Genomic DNA, 15,415 nt, shown 5'->3' with positions numbered 1-15,415 from the left:
CACCAGCAGTAGTATTTTCCCAGTCTAAGCTGCAATGAAATCAGCCATGCTTGTTCAAGGTGATGATTTCATCCTTTGCCTCTGGGCTTTGGCTCATTGTAAATACAGAAAGTGATCCAAGACATTTCATTTGACAAGCTATTACCGGCCAGAGATAAGCACGGATTAATTCGTGTGTTTACCTCGTATTGTAGATAGCAGAAAGCTACGTGGGCCTAGGCTATGGAGGTAGATTTAATGCCACAGGTAAACAGACATATATCCTGCTTCTTCATCTTCTGAAGACAGAACCATTTAAAAAGTAGATTATACAGAGAGGGGGGGGGGAGAGAAAACTAGATATCCAATTGCTAACAAAGTAGTTCCATTAGTGCAAGGACTTCTGGCTGCGCAATAGAACTCCACCCTTTTCTCTCCCCATCCCCCCATCTGTTCTGTTTCCCCTCCCCCCCAACTTCCAGAACAGATTTGGGGGAGGGTACAGAAGTTGTGTGGGGAGAGAGAATGGAATTTGCATTTCCTAAATGGAAATACTTACAGTACAACCACAGAACTATTTAGTTGGATACTGCCCTATACATTCTTTTTTCTCATGGCAGTTTTAGTTTGTAGTTTCACTTAGAAATGGAATCCAAAATGCTTAAATTCAAGTGTGAGGGATGCACACTTAGCATTTCTTTGTAATAGCAAGAGGCATGTTTTGGGGTGATCAACAGTACCAGTGTAGTCTTCTGTGGCTTGTTAAGTGTTTTCTTGTAATTGTTGACTGTTAATCATTGTTATAGTGATGTACTCTATCTTCTTCACTGCTTTTTTAAAATAAAAATAAATAAAATATAAATAAATTAATTAATTAAATAGTATCTTATTATGTAAAGAAAAAATAAATACGATAAGTAGTGTTGTTGTTTTTTTACAATTTCTTTTTCTTTCTTTCTTTCTTTCTTCTTCTTCTTCTTCTTCTTCTTCTTCTTCTTCTTCTTCTTCTTCTTCTTCTTCTTCTTCTTCTTCTTCTTACTCATTTTCTAAGTGGGCCCCAATCTGTGAAGCATTCTTCCAAACTGGTGTTCTTTATAGGGAATGTAGTTGATGCAGGTCATTGTTTCATCTAGCTCACTATTTTCTACACTGAGTGGCAGTTTCAGTCTAGGGCAGGCATGTCAAACCAGTGGCCCTCCAGATGTTTTGGCCTACAACTCCCATGATCCCTAGCTAGCAGGACCAGTGGTTGGGGAAGATGGGAATTGTAGTCCAAAACATGTGGAGGGCCGCAGGTTTGACATGCCTGGTCTAGGGTTTCAGACAGGAGTGGTGGTGGTGTTAATTGTTTCTATGCAGAGCATGGGCTCTGCTACTGATTTACAATCATTCCCTATAGGTAAGAGAATAGTATAGTTGGTACTTTCCCATGTATATTAATAGGCTAGTACATTGAAGCTCCCCAGCCTCCACATAAGATTTCAAATGTGACTACAAGTAAATAGATAGCGTCAATGGTGATGCTAGACATCAATTCAGGGGCCCTGATTTCTATTGAGGAGACTCTGAACTAGGCCCTGTGCTGCCTCTCACGCCGCATTTCAAATGTGGCATCCCTTGCAGTACCCCTGAATCTCTGCGCCCAGTGTGACCAAACTGCTTGTGCTCCCCTAAATCCACCTGTGCTCCAGGAGTCTTTGATTTCAGACACACACATTCATCACTTGATGTTACCATCCCTGATACCTCTGTAGGGAAATTTTAGGGTATGAGAGGCTACACTGAGAAGGTATTTCCTGCCTATTATCTTCCATGAGCCTTGTGGGTAGAAGTTGTACTGTTAAATTATGCAGTATTCCTGGCTGTTCATAACAGGAGCAAAATGTGGTTGTTCTGCTAATGGTTTCTTTTTTATTATTATAAGCAGTAAGCATTCCTCTTCATCACTTAAGTTCTAATAGGGCACACAGGATTTGATTAAAGGCTAATGGCATACATGAGTTTTGGAGATGGCATATGATTAGAGATTTCACTGACAAAACCCCAGTGTGCTGAGTCTTGTGCGCTAAAATAGAAGTCAAGTATATGTATAATATACAGTCCTGAAGGATCAGCTTTGCACTAAAGCTTATATAAACTCAGGAGAATCTGTTAGCTAGGTTTTTATCTGGATTTTCCATTGGTACACCCAACTCAACGAACAAATTATAACCGCACAAAATAAGTATTTGTTAGAATAGCAGCTCTGTGCTGGAGCTCCTTTGGTTTTCAAATGGAGTTTACCCTGTAGAGCAGGCATCCCCAAACTTCGGCCCTCCAGATGTTTTGGACTACAATTCCCATCTTCCCCAACCACTGGTCCTGTTAGCTAGGAATCATGAGAGTTGTAAGCCAAAACATCTGGAGGGCTGCAGTTTGGGGGTGCCTGCTGTAGAGCCAAGAAAGAGTTACAGCTTGGTGAGGAGAAATTTCAAGGTAGAAAAAAATGGAACCTGACATTGTAACTCATTATAACTTGAGACTCCCAAATGAATTTGAGTTTTAAGTACATGGGATCCCATTTATCCTTAAAATTCTGTTGGGCTTTGGTAGCAGATACCCTTGCACCCTACCCAAGCAGTCTTATTTTCTTCTAACGCCTGAACTTCTTTATATTGCTCATGTGATTGAATGGTTTTTATTTTAGAGAGAGTGCAGCTTTGCTTATAATTTTGTTGTTATGAAGCTTTTTTTAACAAGGTAACATTACCTTGCTTTTTGTTTAGTACCTCCTTTTATTTTTAGCTGAATGAAATTTGTTTTATGTATAGACACACAAGAAAAAACCACGAGCTGATTTAGAATCATATGTACAGGTGAAACTCGGAAAATTAGAATATCGCCAAAAAGTGCATTTATTTCAGTAATGTAACTTAAAAGGTGAAACCAATATATGAAATAATGCATGACATGGAAAGCAAGATATGTCAAGCCTTTATTTGTTGTAATTGTAATTATTTGTCTTTAGATGGGTCAATTATAAATGGGATGTAATTAATGAAATGTAATAGCAATGTTTATTTTTGTACTATTGTAACTATTTGTTTTATTACTGTGGAATTTCCAAAAGAAAGCATTTGTAAAAATTAAAAGAAAAATTAAAAATTAAAAGTTGCATTACTGAAATAAATGCACTTTTCGACAATATTCTAATTTTCCGAGTTTCACCTGTACATTAGTATAAATGTGGGTGGTTCATACAAGATTGTGACATCCTTCAAGATGTTGCTTTTATTACAGGCATTGGCAGGGGGTGGGGGTGGGGATCTTTCAAAAATTGGCATGTGGACCTTTGGTAATCATTCTCTCCTGTAGAAAAAGGATTTTCCGGCCATTTGCGCTACTCTCATGACATCTGGTACTTACCATTTGTTTACTAAAGTGCACCAAGCTATTAGCATTGTGATTGCATGAGATGCAATTGAGCATAATTCAGTAAAACTGTGCAGCTAAAGAATGATTCAGTTACTTGGAGCCCAAGGAAACAGATGCTTGGATGTGTTTGCTGCAGTAATCTTGAGCTCCTTTCTTTTTGGACTGATATGTATCACTATATGCATCATTATCGAAAGTGCCTTTATTTATGTGAGGTAATGGAATTTTATTGAAATTTTGTAATGTATAACCTATCTGAAATGGAGCTGAGCTCCAAGTAAAATATTGTAAGCTATAACGCCTGTAGAGCATTATCAAAACAGCACATCAAAAACAGAATTGTTTTTAAAAACATTAAGGTTCTTGTCAAAAAAAGGGGGGTGTTTTTAATTGATGTTGTCAGCTAAGTACCTTGCTGCTATCATGGTTTTGGTATGTATATTAATAATGAAGTCCTTTAGCGGGGTGGGGTAGTGGTGTTTGTTCAGAACCTGCTATGAAATCCGTGTTCTGCATTTTCTGCTCTTTGATTTGGATTTAGAAACATTGTGTGTGGGGGGGGGGGTGTCGTTTTTAAAGCAGTCAAAAATTTCACTGAACCTGAAGCTTCTGAAACTTTTAAATCCAAGATATGCTTCCATAAGTGATTTCTTGAGCTGAAAAAGGAAGTAACTCTGAAGGTTTTCTGCATAATGTACTGAGCTTCCCTTCTCTTTCAGAAGAAAAGTGGAACTCCACCGCCCATGAAATTGCCACCTCCTTACAAAGAAAAGTCCCACTCTGAAGAGACTGAGGAAGAGGAGGAGGAGGAAGATGACACTTACACAGATGGTAAGTTGTCTTACTTAATTTTACTAGATTGACTGAATTTCTGAATAGGGTTGCTCTATATAGAATGGTGTCTTCTAAAATAGCGTTGTATGGTAAGCACATTCTAGAACTGCAGTTAAATTTTGCCAAAGGGAGTGGCCATAGGTCTGTGGTGGAGCATTACGGTAGCTTTGCATGCAGAAAGTCTCAGGTTCAATCCCTGGCATTTTGACGCAAGGTTGGGAGAGACTCCTTTCTAAAACCTTGGAGAGCTGCTGTCTGTCAGTGTAGACAATACTGAGCTAGATGGACCAATGGTCTGACTTAGTATAAGGCAGCTTCCTGTGTTCCTATGATACTCATAATTTGAATGTGAAAAATATGTATTTTTCACTAAGCTCGTGAAAATGGAATTGGTCCTCTGGGGTAAATGGTATCCATAGAGTAATATCAACCATAGGCTTTAGTTTCTCTCATTTACGTAGCCAGTACTGAGGATTGTTTCATTGAATGTCAGATTTCACAGATTTTAGCTTGTTCTGGTAACCAGAGAAACAACAGGGAGTGGTTCCTACTTTTTTCTTTATTTGTTTTGTGACTTAACTAGAGTGGAAGAGCAAGCAAGCAAGCAACAGTGGACCTAGTATGTCTCTTGCTATAACAAATGTCTGTTTTTACTTAATCATTTTGCATTTGGGGTGGGAAGAGAATTGTAGGATTGGAAGGAGTGATGGTGGGTGGCTTAGGTATGTGTTGTAGCAAACTCTGTATTGGCCATTTCCCTGCATTCACTCAAAAGCTCCAGCAGCTGCTGTGTGGGGCAGGGCAGGTTGATCTGAGCCACCTGCAATTTCAGAACAAAAACCTTAGAGACCAACTAAGTTTGTCATAGGTATGAGCTTTCGTGTGCATGCACACTTCTTCAGATACACTGAAACAGAAGTCACCAGACCCATATGTAAAGTCAAAGGGTCTGGTGACTTCTGTTTCAGTGTATCTGAAGAAGTGTGCATGCACACGAAAGCTCATACCAATGACAGACTTAGTTGGTCTCTAAGGTGCTACTGGAAGGAATTGGTTTTATTTTTTTGTTTCGACTACGTCAGACCAACACGGCTACCTACCTGTAACATGCAATTTCAGAGTTGTTGTTAGCATCCATCTACCTCAGGAGACAATGGAGGAGGGCACCTTTGGGGTTAAAGTCAAACCGTTGCAGAGTTACAGTGCCTGCTGTGGAGTATTTGCAGAAAGTGTGTGTGGCTCTGCTTCCAACAAGCCCCTTGCCTAACTTAAGTTCAAAATATATTGAATTCAGGAAAAAATGCTCCTGCTGTTGTTTTTTACGTTTCTGAGCACAATTCAAAGTGTTGGTGCTGACCTTTAAAGCCCTAAATGGCCTCGGTCCAGTATACCTGAAGGAGCGTCTCCACCCCCCATCATTCTGCCCGGACAGTGAGGTCCAGTACCGAGGGCCTTATGGTGGTTCCCTCATTGAGAGAAGCCAAGTTGCAGGGAACCAGGCAGAGGGCCTTCTCGGTAGTGGCGCCCGCCCTGTGGAATGCCCTCCCATCATATGTCAAAGAGAAAAACAGCTACCAGATTTTTAGAAGACATCTGAAAGCAGTCCTGTTTAGGGAGGCTTTTATTGTTTACTCAATTTTTTTCCCTTGGAAGCCACCCAGAGTGGCTGGGGAAACCCAGCCAGATGGGCGGGGTATAAATAATAAATTATTATTATATTTTGCTTGCTTTTTAAATGAGTTTGTCAGTAAATTTCTAAAATGCAAAGTTTGGGCTCAATGTCCTATTGGGACATCATATTGACTGATTCCGCATCCTGCCCCAAATCTGGAAAATACAGGTGGTGACTATTTTGCATGGGGATTCTGTTCCTAGCTCCCGTGCGTGTCGGCAGAGCACATATAATCCTGCCACATTCCACATCACGTTCTGCCCTCTTCTGGGTCCAAAACGACCCACACGTCCACGGTTGTGCATCAATTGGACGCACAGAAAATGTTTGCTACATGTAGTAATAATCAAAGAACACATTGCTAAAAATATAAAGAAACTTGTAACAAATTCATTGCATATATTGTTAATGAGCCCATGTGGGGAGGCAGCTGAACTGTTGACTGACAAGGATGTCAAAAGTATGCTAGAGGAGGAAAAGAAGTTTGACATTGACAGACTTACATGCTTCGGTCTTCACAGCAGAAGATGCATGGTAGATTCCTTTCTGACTTTCTGAGGAAGCAAGCGATGATCACCAACTCCAATGACTTCAAAAGAGGATTAGACAAATTCCTGGCAGACAAGCCTATCAATGGTTACTAGCCATGAAGGGTTTGTTCTACCTCCAATGTTGGAGTATGCCTTTGAATACCTGTCACTGAGTATCACAAGTGGAGAGCACACAGGTCCTGTTCGCAGATTTCCCTGGCTGGCCACTGTGAGAACAAGTATACTGGTCTAGATGGGCTTTTCTTATCGGACTGCAGTTCCCATCATCTCTGACCTTTGGTCATGCTGCTGGTTTTGATTGGAGTTGGAGGAGGGGCACATGGTCCTTCTTTTAGAGCAGGCATGGCCAAACTTGGCCCTCCAGATGTTTTGGGACTACAACTCCCATCATCCCTAGCTAACAGGACCAGTGGTCAGGGATTATGGGGATTGTAGTCCCAAAACATCTGGAGGGCCAAGTTTGGCCATGCCTGTTTTAGAGGGTCAAGGAGTACCATGTGACTTCAGCTTGTTATAAGGCTTCTTTTCTGGTCACGCTAGTTTCCATTTTGCTAGTGGTACACAGGTTGAATCCCTATGCTAGGCTCTGAACCCACAGCAGATTCAGTTTTGGATGAATTCCCATCTGCATGTTGTTTCAACCACCTCAGGTGGCCTAATAATAAGCCCATTCTTAGATATGTGTTGTTTTGCAGAAGAAATCTATAAAACCATGTTCTTCTGTACATGACACAATACAATAGTATGTATATTTTGCTATATGTTTATATGAATTTGACCAATCTGACCATGTATTAGTTCACAGACACTTGACTTGCATTGACTGTGTGGTAATGTTATTGAAGAGTGTATCTTCATTTCTTCCTTTCTTTGGACTAGTAGGACTCAAAAGGGGAAGGGGGGAAATAATTTGATCGATGGAAAAGATAGCAGTATATATAGCTATCCTAAGGTGAACAGGAGTCTGTAGTCAAACACTACCTCTCCAATAGATGTCACTGCAGCCACCAGCAAACAGTGCTGAACCTGATGTGGAAAAGGCAAAATAACTTTAGAAACCTTTCTGAAAAATACAGACTTTCGATATTTAATTTTTGTTCAGTTATTGGATTTTCTTAACGTACTACAAAATGTTTCATTCTCTCAATAGTGACACAAAAGCAGGGTTGTAAGCAAGGAGCTTGGGTTTTAATTTTGATGCTGTGCATTTATCTTCATACAATGGATTTTTGTAAGTAATTTTTTGTTGATGTCGTTCCTATTCTTTCTTTCAATGACCTTTCTCATCATACCTTCCTGAAAGGGCGGTGGAATACAGTTATGTATTCCTGTCCAATAATGTAAGATTTCATCAAGCATGCCCTGCTACGTTCTCTGTAGTGTTGCATGACTAAAGTACCAGTGCACAGATTTTTACAGCTACTGAGGCAGTGTTGGAACACTTAAAATGTCGTCCCCTAAAACTATTTGGAGAGTGGTAACCAATAACAACATTTTGGCTCTTTCCCTGTTAATACACTGAGCAGATGGTATGTCAATGAATGTACACATGCCCATGTATTTTGGGATGGAAGGGGGCAGGGAATCCTAGAAAACATTATTCAGATGCAAACACTGTCCCTCCCCCTGCATTTAGAGCAAATAATATATAGGAAACCTCAGTGTTGAATGACTGTTATGCAGGCTTGTGATTAAATTTAACTGCTATGAAAAAGCAGTATTTTTAAATTTATTTAAATGTCTCACTTTGCCTGCATTCTACTGACAGGGAATTGAATGCCTTATAATCCTCAGGGCAATGATAAGAATTTGGACTGAATCAATGTCAAGAGAGCAGATAGTTTGTTTCTGGGTTGCAGACATGATCCTCTGCTGCATCTCCCATTTAATGCGAAAACCGAAAGGTAATACTTATGAAACTCTGACAGGCGTTCATTGATGATTGGAACTTGAAACATGCATCTCTAAATGCATGTGACTGGATGTTATAAACCATTTTGCCGTAATTAAGAGCGGGTCATTTAGAATCACATCAGCTGTATAGCTAGCCGAGGAGAAAAGGGGCAGCACTGTGTTTAAATTGACTTGTGTTTTGGGACAGGGATGCCATTGGAATATTAGTGATCTCCAGCAGTGCAACATCACAGCAGCAGCAGCAGCAGCAGCACTAGCAGTAGCAGTAGCAGAGCGTCAGTGGGTCAGATGTGGGAAGCCAGGGATTTTCTTTCCCCTGCTGCATAGTTGTGCCGGCAGTTTTGCTGACAGGCGTAATAACTATTTTGCTTGTGGGCAAGCCTGAAAATAAGTATAATTGACCACATCTCACAATAGAAAGAGGACTGACAGCTTGCCCTTAAGGCGAGGGAAATCTCTCTGTCAGGCCCAAGGTCGTCAGAAGAAAGACGAGCTCCGAGTCTCTTTCTGTCTATGTGTGTGAAGAGGATTTGAGCTGCTCTCAGCATCTGAATGTTTGTCAGGAATGCAGATACCTTGAAGTACACATAGCGATACAGCAATGGTACAAGGGGGTTTCCCAGGTACGTAGCAAAGTATCTATGTATATTGTATTATTTTCAGCAGCTCGCATTTAATAATGAGTGGGAATTAGTAAATGAGAATAGCAGCATTTTATCTATTCTTTTTTTAGTTACTTGCATGTAGCAAGGATTGATGGCTAGATGAATTCTGGTGTTGTTGTTTTTAAAAAATGCATTTGGCTAAGTTTTAAGTTTGAAACCATTGATGCAATCCATTTGAATCAACCTGTAAAACTGAGAGCATCATAAATCTTTCACAGTTGCTTATAATGATCAAACTTCCTTATTTGTAACCAAATTGCATTTTTAAAATGTGAGTGCAGGTGGTGGTCCTTTGTTTAGAATACAATTTTAAAAGCTGCTGTTGAAATAACCAGCATTCAGCATTTTCATTGTGTAAGGGCAGCAGCATGCAAGTAAACAAACAGGCTATTTCCAAAAAGTGTAGCTATACTATAACATTATTTCTTACTTGTTGGGAGGTGTGATATACTCTCCCTAGCCACATATATAGTGAGTAGGTTTCAAACATTTTGTATGAACTCCCACGAGTGTGTGTGTGTGTGTGTGTGTAAAATACACACATACACAAAAGACTCAGGTCTAAATATGTAACTATAAAAGACATGACAGCAATAGTTTGGTATTTTTGGCACCTCTCTTTTTGCTTCAACCATTCCTTTGCCAAACACTGCATATGTGGAACTTGAAGCTCTTTATTCTGTATACAAAGAGGTAGCTTTGGGTAGCTACAAAGGAGGAATCTCTTAGGGAAGCAGCACTCTATCACTGAGGAACACTTAGCATCACTGCAGTGACTTGCAATTAGAGAGATGACATAACAGGTGGTGAGGAGAGAGGGGGGGTTGTGTGGGCATTTGCCTGATCAGGAATAAATTATTATATCCCACTAATGCATTCCAGAGGCTGCTTTCAAACGTAAGCTGAATTCATTGCCCCAAACAGCATCTTTTTAGCAGTACCTGTTACAAATAACACTATGGCACTGCAGAGGGAGTAAGAAACATCTGATCTAGCCAATCAGCACAGCCATGAAAATTATATTACAAAATTTTTGCTGCATGTCTGTTTTTGAATCTGGAACTTTTGGAAATGTGAACAGTATATAATCTGCTCAAGGCAGGGAAACTTAATACCTGCCAGCACCTTACTGTGTTCTGCAAACCAGTTGCAGAATATTGTCTGTACAGTAATTGCATAAATTTGCACATTATCTCTCTGTTCATGCTTTTATATTTCCTCTGAAGCTGCTGCTGTTGCTGTTGTTCAGGGGCAGGTTTATAGATGGGGTTAGTGAAGACCCCTATGCTAGACACCACAAGCTGGGTTCAACAATGGCCTCATCTTTTATGGGATATAGCTTCACAGAGGCAAATGGCATGGCATAAGCTCAGCGTCCCATTTCTGACAGCCCCACAGAATGGTTGGCTCAGCCCAGGTTGCTGAGTCGTGTTGGGAAATCGGCACAGCTGTGAAAAGCTCATGTGATTCCAGCAGGGATCCCTCACCCGTGCCCAACACAACTGGGACATAACACTGTTGCCAGTGGTGTGATGGGATGATCCATATCCACAACCTTAAGGAGGCATCACCTGCAAATTCCATGCATTTAAGGATCACACCTGTTGACAAATAAAATATTTGTTAATGTTAACAAATAAAGATGACAAAAAACAACAGCAGCAGCACAAAAACCCTGTGACCAGGGTTGTTAACCCTGGGTCCAGAGAAATTCTGGACTGCTGCTTTACTCAGTACATGTTACACCATGTTTTAGAAGAAGTAGGGATGGGTGCCTGGGGAAACAACAGCTGCCCCATTTCCTCTTTACCGGATTGACTGGAGGAGTGAAGTTCCCTCCCATGGTCCACTTGGGCAAAGGAGGCTGGTCTCTTAGGGCAAATGGGGCAATGTCCCACCAACCTCAGCCTTCTCTCAGCCAGCCTCCACCTGCCTCTCTCCTCACTTCAGCTAAGTCCAGAAGGTGGCACTGCCTTTCAGCATCCTTCTCTTGCTCACACTGCTGCCCCTTGTAGAACTCAGCAGGGAGCAGGAGGCGGAAGATGGGGACAAAACTAAGAATTAGTTGGCTCTGCCTGCTTTTGGGGCTCTCTGTCTTCTGCCCCACCAGTCCCAATGTGTATCAGCCATTCCTGCAACCTGGGTGCCTCTCTCTCTTCCAGCTCTCTTCCGATCGGCTAGGAGAAAAGCATAGAGGCCAGTTGATAGCAAAGGCTGCCCCAACTGTGAGCACAAAGAATGCAATTGGGAACCCAGGTTTCTTTAACAATTCCGTATCTTGTATCACCAGCAGTGAGTAGATGGGTGGCTGTTGCATTGCTTTCTCTCTTTTTTTTCTTGGCCAACAGTCAGAGATGTAGTAGTCCAAGAACATCTGATAAACTGCCAGTTCCCTAACCCTGCTTTAAGCAGCGCTAATAATTCCTATAGCATTGCAGTGGAAGAGGACCATGTCTGTATGGCAGGTGCCTGTATTTGTTGGTTGAGCATAGTGGCATGCAACTGGGAGCATCTGCAGAAAAGGAAGTTCCTCTTGGTCCCCAGGATGCTTGCAATAAGAATCTGATCGTGGAGACTGCAAAGCCATATGCAGCCATGCATATGGTCACTGGAACTCCTGCAATTATTACAGTAATCTGTTTTGCGGACTGTAAGTATGAGAAGTGTAAGCACATTTCCCAGAATAAGCTCTGTGCAGTCAATTTCCAATAGATACTGTACATAGACCCCAAAATTCATTTCAAGGGAGAAATAGTACAAGTACTGCGATGTTTTGGTAGTTCAAACATTTCACTTTACCTAGGAGTTTATTGTTCTGACCCAGGCAAACAATTAGTGATTGTTCTCTGCTTGAAATACAGGTTACTGTCTGCAGTCAAGCTGATTGAAATAGTTTCATATTCAGGGCTAGACGTCCTTACAGGGCTGTCCTACGCATGTCTATACAGGGCTGTCCTATGCACTCAGTTCAATGTCTATAGCAGGCATGTCAAACCTGCGGCCCTCCAGATGTTTTGGACTACAATTCCCATCTTCCCCAACCACTGGTCCTGCTAGCTAGGGATCATGGGAGTTGTAGGCCAAAACATATGGAGGGCCGCAGGTTTGACATGCCTGGTCTATAGCATTGCAGATATGCCTTGGGGGGAAGAAAAAAAATAGCATTGAGCAGAATGAGCTAGAATCCAAAAAGTATTACAGTAGGACCATGCAAACTAGTGTGCTAAGTACCTTTCTTGGGTTTGTTCCTCTAGAGGTGTTCATATGCACCTCCCCTCAGTGGAGGCTGTTCCAGTGGGGCCAGTGGAGAACTGCTTCGCCATCCTCAGCCACCCCCACCTGCCAATCTCTCTGCTTACAACTAGTCTGGGCTTTGCCTGTCTCTAGCTGTGGCTGCATCGACTGTTGCTCTTCCTGCCTTCTGCCTTACCAGTTCCCATGGGCACGCACTGACCCCCTTTCTAAGAACTTATTTTTAAAGCTAAGTAGCAGGTCTACTTTTCTGAGGGAATTACTCTTTTAGCCTTTCGTCCTTTTGTGAACTTTTTGGAACTCTGTAAAAAATTTTGTCAGGGGAACAGGGAATTCTTCAAAATATTAGACACAATGCACTTCTTGTTCGATTTCTTTATCACAACTGCAGGCAAAACAAAAATTATAATCTGCCCAGAGCTAAAACTTTCTTAAGATTCCTCCTTAATAAACCATTAAGACATGTTCCACCTATTCATCTGTGCAATAAGGGACAAATAAAATGTATGTTTCACGTTTTCTCTGAAGTGAAAAGGTTTGAATGTGAATGCACCTGATCCTTACAGTGTTTGTTACTGGGCTTTGGGGGGCTTAGTGTCATCAAATAATAGATTCTACAACAAGAGTGCTGGCATTTAGTTTTAATTTTTAGATCTGGTACAATGAATAAGGTGGTGTAGTTTTTGATTGTGTATGTTTTATGTTTGACTGTTTTTCCCTTCCCAAATCTGCTCTAGTGCTGTTGTTTAGAACAAGCAGAATATTATGTTATGCTGTCCAACATCTTCTTATGTATAGTTCTGGAAAGATGACATATGTTATAGGGAGAGTTATGCTAATATTAGAGGGAGATCTTTCAAGTGTGCCTCAAAACATTGCTTTTTTCCCAGTGATGTAGCACAATGATTTCAACTCTTCCATTTATAATTAGTGACTGAAATGGCTTTTATCTGACAGCTGAAAAACTTTTATGCCAAAACTGATCATTGCTCCCATCGTATTATGTTCACATAATTTAATAAGCTATGTTATTTCTGCCTGCATGTTGTCACTTGAGTCAAGACAGTGATCAGAAGTAGAATTTTCAATATGCAAATAAGTTAATAATGAATTCTAATTCTCAGCTGCATGGTTTTTTGTGGTTTAAATAAAAGAAAACTTATTTAAAAACATCTCAAGTCAAAATTGTTCTGATATGCATTAGACTAAAAGATGTGGCCTTCCCAGAGCTAAAGGGATGTGACAAACACGAAATCCGAATTAATAAAGAATATTGCCGCCCGAGCTTTAATTGGTTTAAAGCTTACTTAAAATAGCTAGATGAGGATTTGTACAATAGATGGTCCCTTTGCCCCTGTAGAGGAAGGACAAGGAACCCATGGATCTTTAGAACACAACATCATCCAGAATCTCATAAAAACAAGAATTAGGTTTAAATCTCACAAGAATTCAGATAGGCTGGGTACATGGCCTGTAGGTTGGCTCCTACCTTGAGAAGTGGCAATTGGATTAGAGGGAGGCAGGTTTTTCCCTTATATTTATTGTGGATGCTGGTTCATTAGGGCCAGTGGGGTACTGCTCCACCAACTTATTCTGCCCTAACCTGCCTGATTTATGTCCACTCTACGTGGGCAGCACTGACTGTCAACTTCCTTAATATCAGTTGTTACCATTGTAGAACTCTGCAGGAAGGGAAACTAGATTTTCTTAGCTCTACCTGTTATTGGCTCTAGCTCTGCAATTATCATTGACTCTGGCTCCACATTGGCCTCCCTGGCTTCCCCTTACTAAGTCCCACTGGGAACTTTCCTCCACTGCTGGTTGCCCTTCATGAGGGCTGAGGAGAAACTTCCCATGCTGCCTGGAATTTGGCATGTTTTCTGCTTTTTATGTCATTCATCTTAATTTTATTAGCTGAGATTGGCTTTTGGACTGTTACAGCTGAACATTTTACTGATTAAACAAAACCTGTTAAGCAAAACTCCCAGCAGCATTTTGTGTGGATTTGTGTGCCTTAAAGCCATACCTTGGTTTGCCTTGGGACAACTTTTTCTGCTTGCTCATCTGTCTTCTTCCTTCACATTTTTAAAATTCCTCCTCCTTGAAGGAATCCAGAATTTTGATGGTGGAGCATGAAATGATACACTGTGGCCTTGGCTATTAAAAGAGATGGTTCTTTTTAACCTTAAACAGCAGCAGCATGATGTATTGACGTTTTTGCTTTAGCATTCATTTGGGAAAGCATAAAATGAAAATGTGCTGCTGGGCTGTTAATAGCTTTCCTTTCAATATTATTGAGGGATTTGTATCTCTTTTGGTGCTTCAGATGTTGGCAGGTATGTGTAGGCTACCCTGAGCCATCATTTCACAAATGAGAAGCAAAATTGCGTTAAACACATGGCATGTTCTGCTATTAAAATTGGTTCCACAGGGTTTTTTTGTGTGCTTTTAGTCAAAAGCCATACATCAAGTATTTTTGGGCGCATCTTTTCTGAAAACAATTAGAAGTAATGATGGAGCTGCACAGGGGATCAGTTCCTGATGTAACCTATGCAATATCAAAGGTCATGTTGCAAATTTGTACAGCTCAGTTTTTTGGGAAGTGTCATGTTTATGTTTTTCAACGTGATGGGTTTAGCTGCATTACAGCAGAATTAAAGAGTGATTTCAGTGCAGAAAGACAATCTGATACTAGATTGTGAGAGCACTGCTGAATCAGAGCAATGTCCTAGCTAATATTGCAACTTATTTTCTGCCCTTAAAGGTAGCCTGAAATAGTTTAAAATACTACAGTAATACCTCGGGTTACGAACGCGATCCGTTCCGGATCGCAGTTCGTAACCCGAATAGTTCGTAACCCGAACGCGATGGGCGCCGCCTTTTTGCGCATGCGTGATCGTGCGCGCGCCGAAAACACTTCCGGGTTTGCGCAGTTCGTAACCCGAACTGTTCGCAAACCGAGGTGGTCGTAACCCAAGGTACGACTGTAATACAGTGGTACCTTGGTTTAAGAACAGCTTAGTTTATGAACAACTTGGATTAAGAACGCTGCAAATTCGCAAGTAGGTGTTTTGGTTTGTGAACTTCGCCTTGGAAAGCAGAACATGTTTCGCTTCCTGTTGGGTGTGTTCCAT

General features: G+C 41.1%; 1 protein-coding gene across 14 annotated transcripts in view; it reads left to right on the top strand.

Annotated features, from left to right (window-relative positions):
• PATJ (PATJ crumbs cell polarity complex component) overlaps positions 1-15,415 on the top strand; it is a 157,958-nt gene that overhangs the window by 63,394 nt on the left and 79,149 nt on the right. For 11 of the 14 annotated variants that reach the window (XM_035122724.3, XM_088673962.1, XM_035122728.3 and 8 more), the window contains one exon: positions 4,113-4,224. In XM_035122724.3, coding sequence (XP_034978615.3) covers positions 4,113-4,224 — 112 coding nt within the window. The remainder of the gene's footprint in view (positions 1-4,112; positions 4,225-15,415) is intronic. The other 3 variants (XM_060276858.2, XM_060276857.2, XM_035122727.3) reach the window with 1 other exon arrangement.

This window comes from Zootoca vivipara, chromosome 7 (genome assembly GCF_965207765.1).
Source record: "Zootoca vivipara chromosome 7, rZooViv2.hap1.1, whole genome shotgun sequence".
NCBI lineage: Eukaryota > Metazoa > Chordata > Lepidosauria > Squamata > Lacertidae > Zootoca > Zootoca vivipara.
This window is presented reverse-complemented; position numbering and strand designations above follow the sequence as displayed.